This window comes from Mustelus asterias, unplaced genomic scaffold, assembly GCF_964213995.1.
Source record: "Mustelus asterias unplaced genomic scaffold, sMusAst1.hap1.1 HAP1_SCAFFOLD_44, whole genome shotgun sequence".
Classification (NCBI taxonomy): Eukaryota; Metazoa; Chordata; class Chondrichthyes; order Carcharhiniformes; family Triakidae; genus Mustelus; species Mustelus asterias.
This window is the reverse complement of record NW_027590121.1, coordinates 2,079,540-2,100,130: the sequence shown is the minus strand read 5'-3', so window position 1 is coordinate 2,100,130 and position 20,591 is coordinate 2,079,540. Positions and strand designations below refer to the sequence as shown.

The window sequence follows — 20,591 nt, the reverse complement described above, 5'->3', positions numbered from 1 at the left end:
TGTTGTCACTGATGGGAATATGTTGATAAGAAATAAGAGGCCAAGCCTCTGGAGACACCAGAGGTAAGTGTGGGAATGGGAAGGGAAGATATTATAAGTGATTCTCTGACTCTGATTGAAGAGAGAAGAATAGGTTTAAAGTTTAATGTTTATTTATTAGTTTCACAAGTAGGCTTACATTAACATTGCGATGAAGTTACTATGAAAATCCCCTAGTCGCCACATTCCTGCGCCTGTTTGGGTACACTGAGGGAGAATTTGGCATGGTCAATGCGAACCAGTACATCTTTTGAACTGTGGAGGAAACCAGAACATCCGGAGGAAACCCACACAGACAGTGACCCAGAATCGAACCCGAGTCCCTGGTGCTTGAGACAGCAGTGCTAACCACTGTGCCACCGTGCCGCCCATGTAGAACCAGAAGAGAGTAGCCCCACCCAGCTGGACGACAGTGGAGAGGGATGGAGCAGAATGATGTGGGCGACCTTGCCAAAGGCTGCAAATAGGTCGAGGATAAAAAGGGAAAGTTCATTTTTGTTGCAGTCACATAGGATGTCAGTGCGGACTTTGATAAGAGCTGTTTCAGTAATGTGGCAAGGCAGAAACCTGATTGAAGAATTCAAATATGGAGTTCTGGGAAAGATGGCCTTGGGTTTTGGGAGAAGGCAAAACATTCAGTGTGAATGAGGGGGCGGGGCTGGAGGACCGAGCGAGAGCGGCTGGTCCTCCAACCAATCGGAGTGAATGAGGGGCGGGGCTAAGGGCGAGTTGCCCTGTGGTGATCTGGAGCATGCGCAGTGCCGATCACTGAGGATTGAGGCGGTTGCGGAAATATTCAGTCCGGGCGATAACACCGGGTAAATCAGGAATGAGTGATGGAGCCGGTGGGTGGGCGGACTTCGAGGCTTCATAAAAGTCCCGTGTAGGCCGCAAGCCCCCAATAGGAAGCTCGGATTCGATATTTGAACCGTTGAAAGGTTGTTCGGGCTTTTCCCCCGATTCGGGCCCGGGTGAACGATCGCAATCTTGACAGTGTGCCGCCGAGCGCACGCGCAGACAGATGGGAGCTCCAGGCTCAGCCCCCTCCCCCCCCCATTCAGTCTGATTGGTTGGAGGACCAGCCGCTTCTGCTCGGTCCTCCAGCCCCGCCCCCTCCTCCTATTGGTCCGGAGCTGCTGTCAATCAGTTCCCGGGCATTGTGACGTGGAGCATGCGCAGTGTCATTGCTGTCCTTGGCGCTTGTTTGTCCCGGAGAAGCGGAGCCAGCGTTAGACGGTGGCTGGGAGGATTTAGAAACACTTTGTGGATCCGCAAATCCTTCAGAATCATTGTCAGCTCCCTGGTTTGCAGCTGCGGGGCTTCTCCCTCCCTCCCTCCCGGGAACAGGCCCAGGTTAACGGCCCCATCCTGGCTCAGCCACTGGAGGATGGTTCACATCAGAGGATGGGGGAGGGGGACAATAAATAAGAGGTTACACTTTGGCCTCAAATCAATGAGGACTCTGATCTCTGGGAAGGAAGGAAACCCTGGGAGGTGGGCGGGGAGGATTCACAAACACCCGCTGGAGGCACCAACACCCCCAGTAAAAAGCTGCAGCTCCCGGGTTTGCAGCTTTTTCCCGGGAGAGAGTTGGGGAAGTTTTGTGGAGACAATTCCCAGCTGGTTCAGTTAGTGGTCAATGAAGCTCAGAAACCCTGAGTCAGGATCCTCATTGGGTGGTTGTTTTATTAAATTATTATTATTCATCTGTTGAAGAAAATATTAATTTTTTTTGAAAAATCATTTTTATAACGTTTGTGAAAATGTCCATTAAAATAGCCGTTTTTCCAATGTATTTCTGATGAGAATTTTCATATTACTGATTTGGGAATTGATTCTCGGGAATGGTCATTCTGAAAATGATTATGTTTTAATTTACTCCATAATGCCAGAAGTCAGTTTGTATTTCAAATGTAATTTAGAATGTCTGGGAGCAAATGTTAAAATGAGGTTTGAGACACCAGCTGCCATTACTTCCTGTGACTGATGATACCTTTGTGCCTGTGCAGGAGGTAATTCCCCTGGTGCTGTGGCACAAATAAAATGGAGCCTTTCCTCGGAACAGGTCCGTGTTAACGGTCACCGTGTTGTTTCAGTGGTGAGCAGGGGACGTGTGGCCATTGTGGTAACAACAGAGTCGGTGGAACTTCATGTCCCCTGACCTTAAAAGAAAATAATTGACTCCTTGGTTGTACAGTCAATCTGCACATGATCTGGAGAACTGAATCCAGCCAGAGTGACAAGGCAGAGGGAGCTGGTCTCAGAGTGGAGACATGAAATGGTGGAGATGGGGCAAGGAGTTTGATTTAGACCAGGGACAAGAGAGAGTGTGTGGGATGGAGATTATAGCTCAAGATAAATGAGATGAAGAAGTGTTCCATGGAAACTCGAATTGTCTGTTATGAATTCGTTTTTTAAGCTCTTTTTGCAGGGAACTAGAAGAGGAGGATTCACAGACAGGAAACTCAAACTAAACTTTAGGTCAAGGTCTGCAGAACCATTTGATTCATCATGACCTCAGTATGATTGCTTTTTACAGTGGAGGGAGAAATCATTGCCTGTTTTGTCAGTGGAAGAAAATTTTAAAAATTCAATGTGGCAGAAAAAGACCCGAGACACACACCCCCGAGTGAGAGTGTTCCAGTGAACTGACTGAAAAGAGCTTTAACCGGTTACACAGCCTGAAAAAAATCACACCATTCACAGTGAGAAGAAACCATAAACGTGGTCCGTGTGTGGATAAGGCTTCAACTGATCATCCAACCTGGAGAGACACAAGGTCACCTGCACCGTGGAAATGTGAGGATTGTGGTAAAGAATTCAATTATCCATACTTGCTGGAAAACCATAGACACAGTCACACTGGAGAGAGGCCATTCACCTGCTCCGTGTGTGGGAAAAGATTCACTACCTCATCCCACCTGCTGTTACACCAACAAATTCACACTGAGGAGAGGCTGTACAGCTGCTCCACCTGTGGAAAGGGGTTCTCATATTCATCCAACCTCGGTGCACATCAGCGAGTTCACACTGGGGAGAGATCGTTCACCTGCTCCTTGTGTGGGAAGGAATTGCTGGACCATCCGGTCTTTGATCACACCAGCGAATTCACACAGGGGAGAAGCCATTCACCTATTGTGTGTGTGGTAGAAATTCACTCTGTCATCTAACCTGCTGTCACACCAGCGAGTTCACACAGAGGAGAGACCGTTCAGCTTTCCTGTGGAAAGAGGTTCAGGTCTTCATCCAACCTCAGTGCACACAAGCGAGTTCACACTGGGGAAAGGCCGTTCACCTGTTCCACGTGTGGGAGGGAATTCACCAATTCATCCGGCCTCCTGTCACATCAGTGAATTCACACTGAGGAGAAGCCATTTATTTGCACATACTGTGGAAAGAGTTTCAGGCAGTTATCAATCCTCACTGCAAATCAACGCACTCACACTGGGGAGAGACCATTCACTTGCTCCATGTGTGGGAAGGGATTCACTCAGTCTGGCAGCCTGCATTTACATGAGCTCACCCACACTGGGGAGAGGCCATTCGCCTGCTCTGTGTGTGGGAAGGGATACACTCGGTCATCCCACTTGCTGACACCTCTGCAAGTTCACAATTGTCAGCAGGAGTTAGATTTTGCAGTTACTGCTGCTGTTAATCACATTCAGGATTGATATTCTGACAATATTGGTTTGTTTCTGCTGACATTAACAATCCCTACAACTGGAATTCTGCTTTAATATTCTGAGATGTCACTGATTTTCAGGGCTGTTGTGTCCCCTTTTAAACGTACTATCTGTGATTTTTTTTTTGTTTTATTCAGGAACTTGTTTATAATACATTTTCCTTCAATCTGAAATTGACATTTGGTACAAACTACAATTCAGTGTCTGAAAGATTCCACTGATTAAGATTTCCAATGAGAAAATGCTGACAATTCTTACTGACTTACACATTCTTCACAGTGACACTTCCACGATCACATTTAATTATCAAGGAACATAAAACAATGCACAGATACTTGTTGGTACTGAACTTGAATATTGCTGACAAGAGAGACATGTTGCTGAATCTTTTCAGCATGCACTCATCAGGACAAACGGAAGAATGCCAAATTTTAAATGATTGCAATTTATACTACAGGAGAAAAGGGTGCTAATTGGTGGACTCTCATTGACTTGAAGCTTTGCCATGGAGAAACCAATAGGAGACTGTAGGTTTCTCAAGCTTCTGGGAAATTCAAAAAAGGTACAAGGCTTTTGTTTGCAGGGAAAGGATCGCTGCGTATGTATGTATGTCAGTCACTTCTCGCAAATATAACTGAGCCGTATTATGAACTCGACTGATTATCTTCAATTGATTGAGTGTAGCTATTAGCACACTCAGGATTGTTCAGCAAGTGCTGCCCAATCTGTAATCACAGTAAACATTGTATTTTTGGTTTTGTGAGTGTGGGCTGCTGAAAAGGAAATCACGACCCATTATGAACAAATCAAGGAATATGCTGTTTTATTCTGTCAGCCATTTACTGGGCGAGCCGGCACTGTAATGTTCACCATTTTATATTCAAATCTGGGGGGGATAATGTTCACTGTTTTATATTCGGGTCTGAGGGGGATAATGTTCACTGTTTTATATTCGGGTCTGGGGGGGATAATGTTCACTGTTTTATATTCGGGTCTGGGGGATAATGTTCACTGTTTTATATTCGGGTCTGGGGGGGATAATGTTCACTGTTTTCTATTCGGGTCTGGGGGATAATGTTCACTGTTTTATATTCGGGTCTGGGGGAGAATGTTCACTGTTTTATATTTGGGTCTGGGGGTGATAATGTTCACTGTTTCATATTTGGGTCTGGGGGGGATAATGTTCACTGTTTTATATTCGGGTCTGGGGGGGATAATGTTCACTGTTTTATATTCGGGTCTGGGGGTGATAATGTTCACTGTTTCATATTCGGGTCTGGGGGGGATAATGTTCACTGTTTTATATTCGGGTCTGGGGGGGATAATGTTCATTGTTTTATATTCGGGTCTGGGGGGGATAATGTTCACTGTTTTATATTCGGGTCTGGGGGGGATAATGTTCACTGTTTTATATTTGGGTCTGGGGGATAATGTTCACTGTTTTATATTCGGGTCTGGGGGGGATAATGTTCACTGTTTTATATTCGGGTCTGGGGGGGATAATGTTCACTGTTTTATATTCGGGTCTGGGGAGGATAATGTTCACTGTTTTATATTCGGGTCTGGGGGGGGGATAATGTTCACTGTTTTGTATTCGGGTCTGGGGGGGGATAATGTTCACTGTTTTATATTCGGGTCTGGGGGTGATAATGTTCACTGTTTTATATTCGGGTCTGGGGGATAATGTTCACTGTTTTATATTCGGATCTGGGGGATAATGTTCACTGTTTTATATTCGGGTCTGGGGGGGATAATGTTCACTGTTTTATATTCGGGTCTGGGGGGGATAATGTTCACTGTTTTATATTCGGGTCTGGGGGATAATGTTCACTGTTTTATATTCGGGTCTGGGGGATAATGTTCACTGTTTTATATTTGGGTCTGGGAGATAATGTTCACTGTTTTATATTCGGGTCTGGGGAGGATAATGTTCACTGTTTTATATTCGGGTCTGGGGGATAATGTTCACTGTTTTATATTCGGGTCTGGGGGGGATAATGTTCACTGTTTTATATTCGGGTCTGGGGAGGATAATGTTCATTGTTTTATTTTCGGGTCTGGGAGATAATGTTCACTGTTTTATATTCGGGTCTGGGGGGGATAATGTTCACTGTTTTATATTCAGGTCTGGGGGATAATGTTCACTGTTTTATATTCGGGTCTGGGGGATAATGTTCACTGTTTTATATTCGGGTCTGGGGGGGATAATGTTCACTGTTTTATATTCGGGTCTGGGGGATAATGTTCACTGTTCTTTATTCGGGTCTGGGGGGGATAATGTTCACTGTTTTATATTCGGTCTGGGGGATAATGTTCACTGTTTTATATTCGGGTCTGGGGGAGATAATGTTCACTGTTTTATATTCGGGTCTGGGGGGGATAATGTTCACTGTTTTATATTCGGGTCTGGGAGATAATGTTCACTGTCTGGGGTTTGTTAGCTCGGGTTGATTCTGCCTACGGTGCATTCTCGGTTATCAGAGCTCTCATTAAAAGCCCTAATTTCCAGTCAGTGACTGAGTTGTCTCTGATGGGATGGAGAATCAGAGTGGGGGTAATGTGCTTCATGGACAGCGATGGGTGGGAGTGAGTATTAAATAAACCAGGACTACACCAAGTAATTTTGAGAACATTGAAACCATCACAAAATATCACAGCATCATGTTGGAAAACAGAATACTTTATCTGAATCTTTGATCAATTTTGTTTGATTCAATATTGTGAGTGACTTGTTGGATTGCTGGTTATTTTCTAAAGGCAGCTCAGCACCATCATTTTGACCATCAACTCGGCCCTGGTAACTGCTGTTTTTTCTCTGTACCTTCTGTTTTAATTTTAAGTGGAACCTTAATATTTGCTTGGTCCACCAGCCGATTGATCTTTCCAGGGGTGTGTGTCTGAGAAATATACAACGAAAAACATTCTCTATTTACCTCCTGCATTGCTGCAGTAAATATACATTGTTCTGACTCTGCCAGCAGGGCTGTGGAATTAATTGGATCGATCTTAAAGAGAGCCCGGCTGGGCAGGATAGAGTCACAGAGGTTTACAGCATGGAAACGTGAGCCAAATGGTTTCCATCTGTGATGTATCATTGCATAAAACAGAATATTCAGTCTCAGGAGAAAGAAAGTGAAATAAACCAGTTTCTGGGGGATTTACCCAATCAGTATGAGCACCTTCAGGAGAGCAGAGAGGGGGGGGGAGGGGGGAAACCAGTGAGAAATGTTTTAAAAACTCGGGGTATTCCCACAGGAGAGCACTGGTTTAAATCAATTTTAGAAATAGAGAATGGCAGTGCACAAATTCAGAGGAATGTATTTTTAAAAATTAATTGATCTCAATTGCACAAGATAATTTTCTATTATGTCTTTGATTGACAATGGCGCTGTTAATTCCCAGGTGCCCCTGCGGTTGTGAACGTGCCCTATTCTTCCGGTGAAGCGGGCAGAGAGGGGAGTGATTTTTGGAGGGCAGAACTGGAAGATAAGCTGAATTTATTTTTACTTACTTTTTTCGGAGTTGTTTTTTTCCTGAGAAACAGGAAACCGGAAGTCAGCCGTAGGGAGACCTGGGACGGTTTTTTTTTTGCCCACTAAATTTGAACGGGGAGGTAACCCGAGACTCTACACGTGTAGAGTCTCCCACCCTCCCTCCTCCTCTAACCTAAAAAAAAAGACTCTGCGTGAGAGCAGGTGAGCTTTCTTTTTCTTTTTCTTTTCTCTTTCATTTATTAGTTCGGGAAGTTAGCAGGGATGTCAGTGCAGGCAGTGCAATGTTCCTCCTGTGGGATGTGTGAGGTGAGGGACACCATTAGTGTCCCAGCTGAGTACACCTGCAGGAAGTGCACCCAATTCCAGCTCCTTGAAGACTGTGTTAGGGATCTGGAGTTGGAACTGGATGAACTCAGGATCATTCGGGAGGCAGAGACAGTTATAGATAAAAGCTACAGGGAGGTTCATACTCCTAGGAATGAGGATACTTGGGTGACTGTTAGAAAGGGTAAGAAGCAGACAGTGCAGCGATCCCCTGTGGCCGTTCCTCTGCATAACAAGTATACCGTTTTGGATCCTGTTGGGGAGGGCGACTTACCAGGGGTAAGCCATGGGGTACAGGTCTCTGGCACAGAGTCTGTCCCTGTTGCTCAGAAGGGAAAGTGGGGGAGGAGTAGAGCATTAGTCATTGGGAACTGCATAGTTAGGGGGACAGATCGGAGATTCTGTGAGAGCGAGAGGGACTCGCGGCTGGTGTGTTGCCTCCCAGGTGCCAGGGTCTTTGATGTCTCGGATCGTGTTTTCAAGATCCTTAAGGGGGAAGGGGACCAGCCCCAAGTTGTGGTCCACACAGGCACCAATGACATAGGTAGGAAAAGAGATGGGGATGTAAGGCAGAAATTCAGGGAGTTAGGGTGGAAGCTTAGAGCGAGAACAAATAGAGTTGTTATCTCTGGTTTGTTACCCGTGCCACGTGCTAGTGAGGAGAGGAATAGGGAGAGAGAGCAGTTGAACACGTGGCTACAGGAATGGTGCAGGAGGGAAGGATTTAGATACCTGGATAATTGGCGCTCATTCTGGGGTAGGTGGGACCTCTACAAACGGGATGGTCTTCACCTGGACCAGAGGGGTACTAATATCCTGGGGGGGAAATTTGCTAATGCTCTTCGGGAGGGTTTAAACTAATTCGGCAGGGGGGTGGGAACCTGGATTTCTGCTCCAGTGTACAGGAGGATGTGAGTGGTGAGGTGATGAATAAGATTTCAAGGTCGCAGGAGTGTACCGGCAGGCAGGAAGGTGCTTTGAAGTGTGTCTACTTCAATGCCAGGAGCATCCGGAATAACGTGGGTGAACTTGCAGCATGGGCTGGTACCTGGGACTTCGATGTTGTGGCCATTTCGGGGACATGGATAGAGCAGGGACAGGAATGGTTGTTGCAGGTTCCGGGGTTTAGATGTTTCAGTAAGATCAGGGAAGGTGGTAAAAGAGGAGGAGGTGCGGCATTGTTAGTCAAGGACAGTATTACGGTGGCAGAAAGGATGTTTGATGAGGACTCGTCTACTGAGGTAGTATGGGCTGAGGTTAGAAACAGGAAAGGAGAGGTCACCTTGATGGGAGTTTTCTATAGGTCTCCGAAAAGTTCCAGAGATGTAGAGGAAAAGATTGCAAAGATGATTCTGGATAGGAGCGAAAGTAACAGGGCAGTTGTTATGGGGGACTTTAACTTTACAAATATTGACTGGAAATGCTATAGTTCGAGTACTTTAGATGGGTCAGTTTTTGTCCAATGTGTGCAGGAGGGTTTGCTGACACAGTATGTAGATAGACCAACAAGAGGCGAGGCCACATTGGATTTGGTACTGGGTAATGAACCAGGCCAGGTGTTAGATTTGGAGGTAGGTGAACACTTTGGTGATAGTGACCACAATTCGGTTACGTTTACTTTAGCAATGGAAAGGGATAGGAAAACACCGCAGGGCAAGTATTATAGCTGGGGGAAAGGAAATTATGATGCGATTAGGCGAGATTTAGGATGCACAGGATGGGGAAGAAATCTGTAGGGGATGGGCACAATTGAAATGTGGAGCTTGTTCAATGAACAGCTACTGCGTGTCCTTGATAAGTATGTACCTGTCAGGCAAGGAGGTAGTGGTCGAGCGGGGGAACCGTGGTTTACTAAAGAAGTTGAATCTCTTGTGAAGAGGAAGAAGGAGACTTATGTAAAGATGAGACGTGAAGGCTCAGTAAGGGCGCTTGAGAGTTACAAGTTCGCCAGGAAGGAGCTGAAGAGAGAGCTAAGAAGAGCCAGGAGGGGACATGAGAAGTCTTTGGCAGGTAGGATCAAGGAAAATCCTAACGCTTTCTACAGGTATGTCAGGAATAAAAGAATGACTAGGGTAAGATTAGGGCCAGTCAAGGACAGTAGTGGGAAGTTGTGCGTGGAGTCTGAAGAGATAGGAAAGGCGCTAAATGAATATTTTTCGTCAGTATTCACACAGGAAAAAGACAATGTTGTCGAAGAGAATACTGAGATACAGGCGATTGGACTAGACGGGATTGAGGTTCATAAGGAGGAGGTGTTAGCAATTCTGGAAAGTGTGAAAATAGATAAGTCCCCTGGGCCGGATGGGATTTATCCTAGCATTCGCTGGGAAGCTAGGGAGGAGATTGCAGAGCCTTTGGCTTTGATTTTTATGTCATTGTCTACATGAATAGTGCCAGAAGACTGGAGAATAGCAAATGTTGTCCCCTTGTTCAAGAAGGGGAGTAGGGACAACCCTGGTAATTATAGACCAGTGAGCCTTACTTCTGTTGTGGGCAAAGTTTTGGAAAGGATTAGAAGAGATAGGATTTATAATCATCTCGAAATTAATAATTTGATTAGGGATAGTCAGCACGGTTTTGTGAAGGGAAGGTTGTGCTTCACAAACCTTATTGAGTTCTTTGAGAAGGTGACCAAAGAGGTGGATGAGGGTAAAGCAGTTGATGTGGTGTTTATGGATTTAAGTAAAGCATTTGATAAAGTTCCCCACGGTAGGCTATTGCAGAAAATACGGAGGCATGGGATTGAGGGTGATTTTGAGATTTGGATCAGAAATTGGCGAGCTGTAAGAAGACAGAGGGTGGTGGTTGATGGGAAATGTTCATCCTGGAGTTCAGTTACTAGTGTACCACAAGGATCTGTTTTGGGGCCACTTTTGTTTGTCATTTTTATAAATGGTCTGGATGAGGGCGTAGAAGGATGGGTTAGTAAATTTGCGGATGACACTAAAGTCGGTGGAGTTGAGGACAGTGTGGAAGGATGTTGCAGGTTACAGAGGGACATAGATAAGCTGCAGTGCTGGGCTGAGAGGTGGCAAATGGAGTTTGATGTGGAAAAGTGTGAGGTGATTCACTTTGGAAGGAGTAACAGGAATACAGAGTACTGGGCTAATGGTAAGATACTTGGTAGTGTGGATGAGCAGAGAGATCTCGATGTCCATGTGCATAGATCCCTGAAAGTTGGCACCCAGATTGATAGGGTTGCTAAGAAGGCGTACAGTGTGTTAGCTTTTATTAGAAGAGGGATTGAGTTTCGGAGCCATGCTGTCATGTTGCAGCTGTACAAAACTCTGGTGCGGCCGCACTTGGACTATTGCGTACAGTTCTGGTCGCCGCATTATAGGAAGGATGTGGAAGCATTGGAAAGGGTGCAGAGGAGATTTACCAGGATGTTGCCTGGTATGGTGGGAAGGTCTTATGAGGAAAGGCTGAGTGACTTGAGGCTTTTTTCGTTGGAGAGAAGAAGTTTAAGAGGTGACTTAATAGAGGCATTCAAGATGATCAGAGGATTAGATAAGTTGGACAGTGTAAGCCTTTTTCCTCGGATGATGATGGCTAGCACGAGGGGGCATAGCTTTAAATTGAGGGGTGATAGATATAGATCAGATGTCAGAGGTAGGTTCTTTACTCAGAGAGTAGTAAGGGTGTGGAATGCCTGCCTGCAACAGTAGTGGACTCGTCAACATGAAGGGCATTTAAAGGGTCATTGGATAAACATATGGATGAGATTGGAATAGTGTAGGTTGGATGGGTTTAGATTCGTTTCACAGGTCGGTGCAACATTGAGGGCCGAAGGGCCTGTACTGCGCTGTAATGTTCTATGTTCTATAGTCATTCCACAGGAGCCTATTGCGCAGGCGCAGTGCTGTATCTGGGGCATGCGCAGTGTCACTGCTCAGAGTCCTGAATGCGGGAGACGCTTTTTTCAGCGGGTGAGTCGGTTGGGCTGCGGGAGAAGTGGAGCCGGGAGTTGGGGTAGGGAGGGAGCGAGCGGAGGCTTCACAAACATCCGCTGTAGGCTGCACGGCCCGAATCAGACCCTGCAGGTCCCGGGTTTACAGCTCCCAGGCTTTTATCTCGGGAACAGGCCCCGGTTATCGGCCGCCATCTTGTTTCAGCGGGGAAGGAGGGCACATGCGCTGCTGTCTGTGACGGGTCACAATGGGCGTGGTTTCGGGGGCTGGTTCCGAACCTCTATCTTCAGAGGGACAATAGGTAGCAGGGCGCATGCGCAGCTATCCAAGAACATCGGAATAAGAATTCGAAACAGGAGCCCGTCATTCGGCCCATCGAGCCTGCTGCATCATTCAATAAGATCATGTCTACTTTGCTACCCCCAGCCCGTCCGTACCCTTCACTCTCTTGTGGATCAAAACCTCAGCTTTGAATATATTCAATGACCTGCCTCCAATCCTCACTGGTGAAGACAGAGTTCCAAAGATCAACAACTCGCTGAGAGAAAAGATCTCTCTTCATCTTCATCTTAAATTTGAGATCCTTTATTTTTACTTGATTCCCACACCTGAGGAAACATCCTCTCAGCATCTACCTTGTCAAGCACCTTATATCATATGAATCACAGAATCCCTACAGTGCAGAAGCAGGCCATTTGGCCCATCGAGTCTGTGCCGACCACAATCCCACCCAAGCCCCATCCCCACAACCCCATGCATTTGACACGAGGGTCAATTTAGCATAGCCAATCCACCGAACCACAGTCTTTGGACTGTGGGAGGAAACCAGAGCACCTGGAGGAAACCCACACAGACAGTGCACAGAAAATGTGCAAACTCCACACAGACAGTGACCCAAGGCCGGAATTGAACCTGGGACCCTGGCGCTGTGAGGCAGCAGTGCTCGCCACCGTGCCGCCCTTAAATTCCCAGATATTTCAATAGGATTACTTCTCAGTGTTCAAAACTCCAAAGAGTACAGGCCCCAGCTGCTCAACCTGAAAGATAAAACTCCTCATTTCAGGAATCAACCAACTGGACCTTCTCTGAACTGCCTCCACTGCAATTTTGTCCCAGCTAAAGTAATTCTGTGCCAGGTTAAAGGAGGAGGGAATGTTTGGAATTTCTGTTCTGGACAGATGCTGATGGATTTTGGAAACTCCCTTTACAGGGGGTTAGAAGGGAAAGATTTACACACAGCAAACTCAGACCAAAAGAAATGTTTGTCTGTCTTGAATTTCTAACCTTGAATTACACCTATAACTTTCCTCATTTACAGGGACAAGATTTGAAGATTGCAACATTTTTCCCGGACACCAATCTCTCTGAGATCTTTGCAGATGTAGACTCCAGCGGATTTAAAATGTTGAAAACAGTGAAATGGTTTTGGGGTGAGTGCTACTGAGCATTAAGTTAAATTTAGAGCATGCTCTGATTCCATGGATCTCGGGCTACTGTGACTCCTTTACCATGGATGGGGAGGCAATGGTGCAGTGATAGTGTGATTGGATTAGTAATACAGGGATCCAGGGCAATGCACTGTGAACCCTGAGTTCGAATCTCACAGTGGCAGATGTTGAAATTTGAATTCAGTAAAAATCTAGAATTAGAAGTCCATTGATGACAATTGTTGTAAAAATCCATCTGATTTAATAATGTCCTTTAAAGAAGGAAATCTACCACATCTACCACGGTGGTGACATTCACGAGGGGTCATAGGTTCAAGGTGAAGGGGGGGAGGTTTAACACAGATATCAGAAGGACATATTTTACACAGAGGGTCGTGGGGGCCTGGAATGTGTTGCCGGGCAAGGTGGTGGAGGCGGACACACTGGGAACGTTTAAGACTTATCTAGACAGCTATATGAACGGAGTGGGAATGGAGGGATACAAATGAGTGGTCTCGTTTGGACCAGGGAGCGGCACGGGCTAATTGTTCCTTGTTTCTCGTTTCAAGGCTTCATTCTATGATCATCTTGCTGGTGCCAGTACAGAGCGAGACTGCGGATAGTTGGGAACCTGTCTCGGGGGCAGGGAATTCATATGGTGTTCGTGGAAGTGGAAATGAATAGGGTTGGGAAGCATTTTCCGATCAGGGCCAGTGTGATCTCCTGGACTCGTTTCGATCGCCTCAGGGGGTCGGAGAGGAATTTCCCAGATTTGTTTTTTCCCCATATTGGCCCTGGGGTTTTCACTCTGGGTTTTCGCCTCTCCCTGGAGATCACATGGTCTGGAATGGGGGGGTGGGGGTGAGTTCATAGGTTGTGATGAACAAAGCATCATAGCTGTGAGGGACAGCTCGGTGGATAGGATATTGGTATGTAGATAGGCTGGAAAATTGGGCGGGGATCCTGGATTCAGGATTCAATCCTGGACCGGGGAGCGGCGCGGGCTTGGAGGGCCGAAGGGCCTGTTCCTGTGCGGTATTGTTCTTTGTTCTTTTGTTTATCCCCCAGCAATGCAAACCACTCAGTTCAAGGGCAATGAGTTATGGGCAGTAGATGCTGATGCAGCCAGCGCACAGAGTCACAGAGCAATACAGCACGGAAACAGGCCCTTAGGCCCAACTGATCCATGCCAACCATGGTGCCCTCCCAGCTAGTCCCAATTGCCCGTGTTTGGCTCATGAATTGGAAAGGATTAGAGGGATATGTACTTATCCAAATGCTTTTTAAATGTTTAAACCTGCTGTTTGAACATTCAACCACTTTCTCTGGCAGCTCATTCCATGTACACACCACCCTCTGCATGAAGAAGTTGTCCCTCAGGTCCCTTTTAATCTTTCCCCTCTCATATTAAATCTATGCCCTCTAGTTTTCAATTCCCCGACCCTGGCAAAAAGACAATGTGGGTTCATCCTATCTATGCCCCCCATTATTTAATACACCTCAATATAGTTACCCCACATTCTCCTACATTCGAAGGAATAAAGCCCTCGCCTGTCCAACCTCTCGCGATCACTCAGGCCCATTAGTCCCGGCAACATCCTCATAAATCTTCTTTGCACTCTTTACAGTTTATCAATGTCTTTCCTATAACAGGGTTACAAAAACTGTGCACAATACTCCAAGTGCAGCCTCACCAACGACTCATACAACGATAACATAATGTACCAACTCCTATACTCAGTGCCCTGACTGATGAAGGCCAGTGTGCTAAATGCCTTCTTCACCACTCTGTCTACCTGTGACATCACTTTCAACGAACGATATACTTGTACTCCTGGGTTCCTCTGTTCCTCAACACTCCCCAGGGCCTTACCATTCACTGTATAAGTCCTACCCTGGTTTGACTTTCCAAAATGCAACACTCACACTTAAGACCATAAGACATAGGAGCAGAATTAGGCCACTTGGCCCATCGAGTCTGCTCCGCCATTCAATCATGGCAGATATTTTTCTCATCCCCATTCTCCTGCCTTTTTGCCATCACCCCTGATCCCCTTATTAATCAAGAACCTATCTATCTCTGTCTTAAAGACAGTCAATGACCCGGCCTCCACAGCCTTCTGCGGCAAAGAGTTCCACAAATTCCCCACTCTCTGGCTGAAGAAATTCCTCCTTATCTCTGTTTTAAAGGATCGTCCCTTTAGCCTGAGGTTGTGCCTCTGTGCTCTGTATTATTTGTACTGAAATCCATTTGCCAATCATCGGCCCACTTCCTTAACCGATCAACTGATGAAGATCCCCCTGTATATATATATATTTCCAGACGTCTCTTCCCTCAGAGGGCTGTTAGTCTTTTGGATTTCTCTTCTACAGGGACCAGTGGAGGCTGAGGATCATTGAATATATTCCAGTTAGACAGATCTTTGACTGACAAGGGTGTCAAGGGTTATGGGGAACAGACAAGAAGATGGAGCAAAAGCTAAGATGTGGGGGGATTTCTTCACTCAAGGATGTGGTAAAGCTTTGGAATTCTCAATCCCTGAGGACAGTGAAACCTCAGTCATCAACTACTTTCAAGAGAGAGATTGATTGGTTTCTAGATATTGAGGATATCAAGGGATATGGGTTTAGTGTGGGGAGAATGATGCTGAGGTAGATGAACAAATTATCTCATTGAATAGTTTAAAAGGCTCGATGAGCCAAATAGCCGACTGCAGCTCCTATTTGTTATGGTCTCTGTGTCCAGGACAGGAAGCAGTGAGCACGGATCTGTCAATCAGCCTCAATCAGCACCTTCAGGAGAATTGGGAGGGTGAATATTAGATACAGCATAGTGAGAATCGAGGGAGAGTGTGTGGGATGGAGATTTACAGCTTCTTGGGACTGAAATAGGAAAGAATGTTCGATAGAAACTAGAATTGTCTGTTCTGAATTTCTATCCTGTACTGACACTGATGACTTTTGTAAACTTGTTTTACAGGATATTGAAAGAGGAATCACAGGCCGAAATCTCAAACGTTACGTCAGATCTGACAGAGTCATATTCCATGGGAGCTGAATATCATCGGCCTTTGAATCTAGAAGGAGAAATGGTTGTCCAGTCTGTTGATTTGAAAAGATTTCAAACATCAGTGTGACTGGAAAAGCACCAACACACGGCCACACTCGAGTGAGAGTGTTCCAGTGCACGGACTAAAGAGCTTTAACCAGTTACACAGCCTGAATAAATATCACACCATTCACAGCGGGGAGAGACTGTACCAGTGTCCTGTGTGTGGACAAGGCTTCAACTGATTGTCCACCCAAGGGAGAGGCAAGGACACCTGCACCATGGAGAAACCATGGAAATGTGCGGACTGTGGGAAGAGATACAGACTCCCATCCCTGCTGGAAGCTCATCGGCGCAACCACACTGGGGAGAGACCATTCACCTGCTCTCAGTGTGGGAAGGGATTCACTCGGTCATCCATCCTGCAGTCACACCAGCGAGTTCACACTGGGGAGAGGCCGTTCACCTGCTCTCAGTGTGGGAAGGGATTCACTCGGTTATCCATCCTGCAGAAACACCAGCGAGTTCACACTGGGGAGAGGCCATTCACCTGCTCTCAGTGTGGGAAGGGTTTCTCTCATTTATCCACCCTGCGCACTCACCAGCGAGTTCACACTGTGGAGAGGCCGTTCACCTGCTCTCAGTGTGGGGAGGGATTCACTTGGTCATCCAGCCTCCAGAGACACCAGCGAGTTCACACTGGGGAGAGACCGTTCACCTGCTCTCAGTGTGAGAAGGGATTCTGTGATCCATCCAGCCTGCTGAGACACCAGCGAGTTCACACTGGGGAGAGGCCATTCACCTGCTCTCAGTGTGAGAAGGGATTCTGTGATTCATCCAGCCTGCTGAGACACCAGCGAGTTCACACTGGGGAGAGGCCATTCACCTGCTCTCAGTGTGGGAAGGGATTCTGTGATTCATCCAGCCTGCTGAGACACCAGCGAGTTCACACTGGGGTGAGGCCATTCACCTGCTCTCAGTGTGGGAAGGGATTCACTTGGTCAAACCAGCTGCAGAGACACCAGCGAGTTCACACTGGGGAGAGGCCATTCACCTGCTCTCAGTGTGGGGAGGGATTCACTCGGTCATCCCGCCTGCTGAGACACCAGCAAGTTCACACTGGGGAGAGGCCGTTCACCTGCTCTCAGTGTGGGAAGGGATTCACTCGGTCATCCCACCTGCTGAGACACCAGCGAATTCACACTGGGGAGAGGCCGTTCACCTGCTCTCAGTGTGGGAAGGGATTCACTCGGTCATCCCACCTGCAGATACACCAGCGAATTCACACTGGGGAGAGGCCGTTCACCTGCTCTCAGTGTGGGAAGGGATTCTGTGATTCATCCAGCCTGCGGATGCACCAGCGAGTTCACACTGGGGAGAGGCCATTCACCGGCTCTCAGTGTGGGAAGGGATTCAGTCTTTCATCCCACCTGCTGAGACACCAACGAGTTCACGAGTGATGACAGGGGTTGGATTCTGCTGTTATTGTTTCTGCTCTCAATTCCATCCAGGACTGCATTTTGTTCATTCTCACAGTTGGTCAATGGGGAGGATGCTCTGATTGTGGGAAGGGATTCACTGATTCATCCGACATGCTGAAACACCAGAGAATTCATAATAGGGAGAGGCCATTTATCTGCTCCGAGTGTGGGAAGGGATTTACTCAGTCATTCAACCTGCTAAAACACCAGCCAAGTCACACTGGAGAGAGGCCATTCACTTGCTCCAGTTGTGGGAAGGGATTTATTGATTCATCCAGTCTGCGGAGGCACCAGCGAGTTCACACCAGGGAGAGACCATTCACCTCCTCTGATTGTGGCAAGGGATTCAGTCAATCATCCAACCTGGTAAAGCACCAGCGAATTCACACTGGGGACAGGCCATTCACCTGCTCCGTGTGTGGGAAGGGATTCACTCAGTCACCTCACCTGCTGAAACACCATCAGGTTCACGAGTGACTGCAAGGACTGGATTTTGCTGTTAATCTCATCGAGGTCCCAACCATTTTCATTGGTGTCTGTTTCTGCTGATGTTAATAAACCCTGGCCCAGTTGTAAGATTTGTATTGTGGATTGTCTTGTCTGAGTCCTGAACTCGTAAATAAAAACAAGAAGTGCTGTAAAAACTCAGCAGGTCTGACAGCATCTCTGGAGAGAGAAACAGAACTAATGTTTTGACACTGAAGAAGAGTCACATTCAACTGGAAACATTAACTGTTCCTGTCTTTACAGATTCTGTCAGACTTACTGAGATTTTGCAGCAACTTCTGTTTTTAGAATGACGGTGAATGCTGGATACATGAATCAGAGATTGGTGTAAAACTGGGATCTGCTCCGAAATGAAAGTGAAACAGCAGGTTAAAGTTTCCAGTCTGAAAAGTACCATGGTTGTTATACTATATATACCATTTTAAGGCTGGTTTTAACTCATTTAAAATAAACCTATTTAAAATATATTTGTTAAAGTCAGTATTAAAATACGAGTTGGATGAGTTCACAGGAGCCTGTTAACCACTGGGACAATTATTCAACAAACATTGGATTTCCAGATAGAGAAGAAGCTGCAGTTTGTTTGCAGGAATTCCCTGTTTTATTGATGTGTGTGTGTTAGACATCAGGATAACTAAAACTACACAAACCTGGACATCAATGGTGATCTGATTGACAGTTACTCTGGGAATCACTCCCACTGTGAAACTTCAGCACTGACACTGCTGAATGTTGTAGGCTCAGGGAGTGGGACCTCCAGGAGTGGACTGTAAGAAAAGCTGGGTTTCAGTATCCTGACTAATATATGGTGAGGAACCAGAAAAATCCTTACTGAGGAACTGCCTGGGGTTTTACGAGTGTAGGTTCAGGGGCGAATGATTCCTGACTCCCTGAAATGTCTGATCTTGAACCCAGTTTGGAACAAGATTCATTCAGTTTCCAGGAGAATAGAGAGAAATATCACCCACAACTGAGAGAGAGAAAAACAGCCACCTTGATCAATGACTTGGATGAAGCCAGAATTGATGATACAAAGATAGGTAGAAAAGCAAGTTGTGAGGTTGTGACAAAAAATCTGTAAGGGGCACAGATAAGTTACCTGAATGGACAGAAAAATGGCAGATGGAGTATAGTGCGGGAAAGTGGGAGCTTTTCCACTTTGGCAGGAAGAATAGAGAAGCAAAAAATTTATAAACATACAGAAACTGAAGAATACTGCCGTAGAGAGGAATCTGGGTGTCCTTGTACATGAATCGTGAAAAAATAGGATGAAGGTACAGCAAGTAAAGAAGGCGGCAAATGGAGTGTTGGACTTTACTGCAAGGGGGTGGAGTTTGAAAAAGGGAACTTGCTGCACCTACACAGGACATTGCTGAGATAGCAGCTGGAATACTGTGTGCGGTTTTGGTCTCCCTACTTATGGAATGACATGCTTTCATTGGAATGAGTTCAGAGAAAGTTCACCAGGCCCATTCCTAAGATGAAGGTGTTGGCTTTTGAGGAAAGGTTGTGAAGGTGTAGGGGAGAATTCTCCCATCCCACCCACCACAGGAATCGTAGCAGGCCGGGGGGTCCTCTGACCTCAGGGGGGGATTCTCCAGTTTTGGGGAAGTGATCCCACAGAATCCAACTCGTTGTCTTTTGGGGAAAGGTTGCACCTATACTCATTAGTTCTGGAAGAATGAGCAGTGAACATTCTGAAACATGAGATTCTCATGGACAGTTGACAGGCAAGAGGCCAAGAGGATGATTCATGAAGGAGTCTTGAACTTGGTGCCACAGATCTGCAAGGAAGCCAAGGGTATTGTTTTAGCCCTTACAGACACCAATACTTTATCCTCAGTTTTACTCAGGTTAGTCAGAGGTTTAGTCAGGTGTGGTGAAAGCTTCAACCAATCATCTGGCCTTTTGGAACATAATTGCAGTCACAGGGAGATGCCATGGAAATGTGGGAATTGTGGGAAGAACATAAGAACTCGGAGCAGGAGTAGGCCATCTGGCCCCTCGAGCCTCGTGGCTGATCTTTTTGTGGACTCAGCTCCACTTACACGCCTGCTCACCATAGCCCTTAATTCCTTTACTGTTCAATAATTTATCTATCCTTGCCTTAAAAACATTCAATGAGGTAGCCCCAACTGCTTCACTGGGCAGGGAATTCCACAGATTCACAACCCTTTGTGTGAAGAAGTTCCTCCTCAACTCAGTCCTAAATCTGCTTCCCCTTATTTTGAGGCTACGCCCCCAAGTTCTAGTTTCACCCGCCAGTGGAAACAACTTCCCTGCTTCTATCTTATCTATTCCCTTCATAATCTTATATGTTTCTATAAGATCTCCCCTCATTCTTCTGAAATCCAATGAGTATAGCCCCAGTCTATTCAGTTTCTGCTCATAAGCCAACCCTCTCAACTCCGGAATCAACCTCGTGAATCTCCTCTGCACCCCCTCCAGTGCCAGTATATCCTTTCTCAAGTAAGGAGACCAAAACTGTACACAGTATTCCAGGTGTGGCCTCACCAGCACCTTATACAGCTGCAACATAATCTCGCTGTTTTTAAACTCCATCCCTCGAGCAATGAAGGACAAAATTCCATTTGCCTTCTTAATTACCTGTTGCACCTGCAAACCAACTCTTTGAGATTCCTGCACAAGGACACCCCTGTCCCTCTGCACAGCGTA

At 46.3% G+C, this 20,591-nt stretch overlaps 4 protein-coding genes across 8 annotated transcripts in view; 2 read left to right on the top strand and 2 right to left on the bottom strand.

The window, feature by feature from the left end:
- Positions 1-20,591, bottom strand: part of LOC144483028 (dehydrogenase/reductase SDR family member 1-like) — a 340,453-nt gene that overhangs the window by 114,468 nt on the left and 205,394 nt on the right. The window lies entirely within an intron of this gene.
- The window catches only part of LOC144482993 (uncharacterized), a 110,476-nt gene that overhangs the window by 29,023 nt on the left and 60,862 nt on the right, over positions 1-20,591 (bottom strand). The gene's annotated exons all lie outside the window — the stretch shown is intronic.
- LOC144483050 (uncharacterized) overlaps positions 1-20,591 on the top strand; it is a 45,114-nt gene that overhangs the window by 13,217 nt on the left and 11,306 nt on the right. The gene's annotated exons all lie outside the window — the stretch shown is intronic.
- LOC144483024 (uncharacterized) lies at positions 766-17,397 on the top strand. Of its 5 annotated transcripts, none has more exons than XM_078201858.1 (4): positions 766-857; positions 7,125-7,212; positions 12,770-12,881; positions 15,859-17,397. In XM_078201858.1, the coding sequence occupies exon 4, from the start codon at positions 16,209-16,211 to the stop codon at positions 17,385-17,387; it is 1,179 nt and encodes a 392-aa protein (XP_078057984.1). In that variant the 5' UTR covers positions 766-857; positions 7,125-7,212; positions 12,770-12,881; positions 15,859-16,208; the 3' UTR covers positions 17,388-17,397. The 5 variants fall into 5 exon arrangements, with proteins under 5 accessions (XP_078057984.1, XP_078057981.1, XP_078057982.1 ...); XM_078201856.1 differs by having other exon boundaries at positions 786-857; positions 7,125-7,417; XM_078201855.1 differs by lacking the exon at positions 7,125-7,212 and having other exon boundaries at positions 768-857.

Coding starts and splice junctions, on each gene's coding strand:
- LOC144483024 (XM_078201858.1), top strand. CDS start 16,209: ATGGAGAAACCATGGAAATGTGCGGACTGTGGGAAGAGATACAGACTC.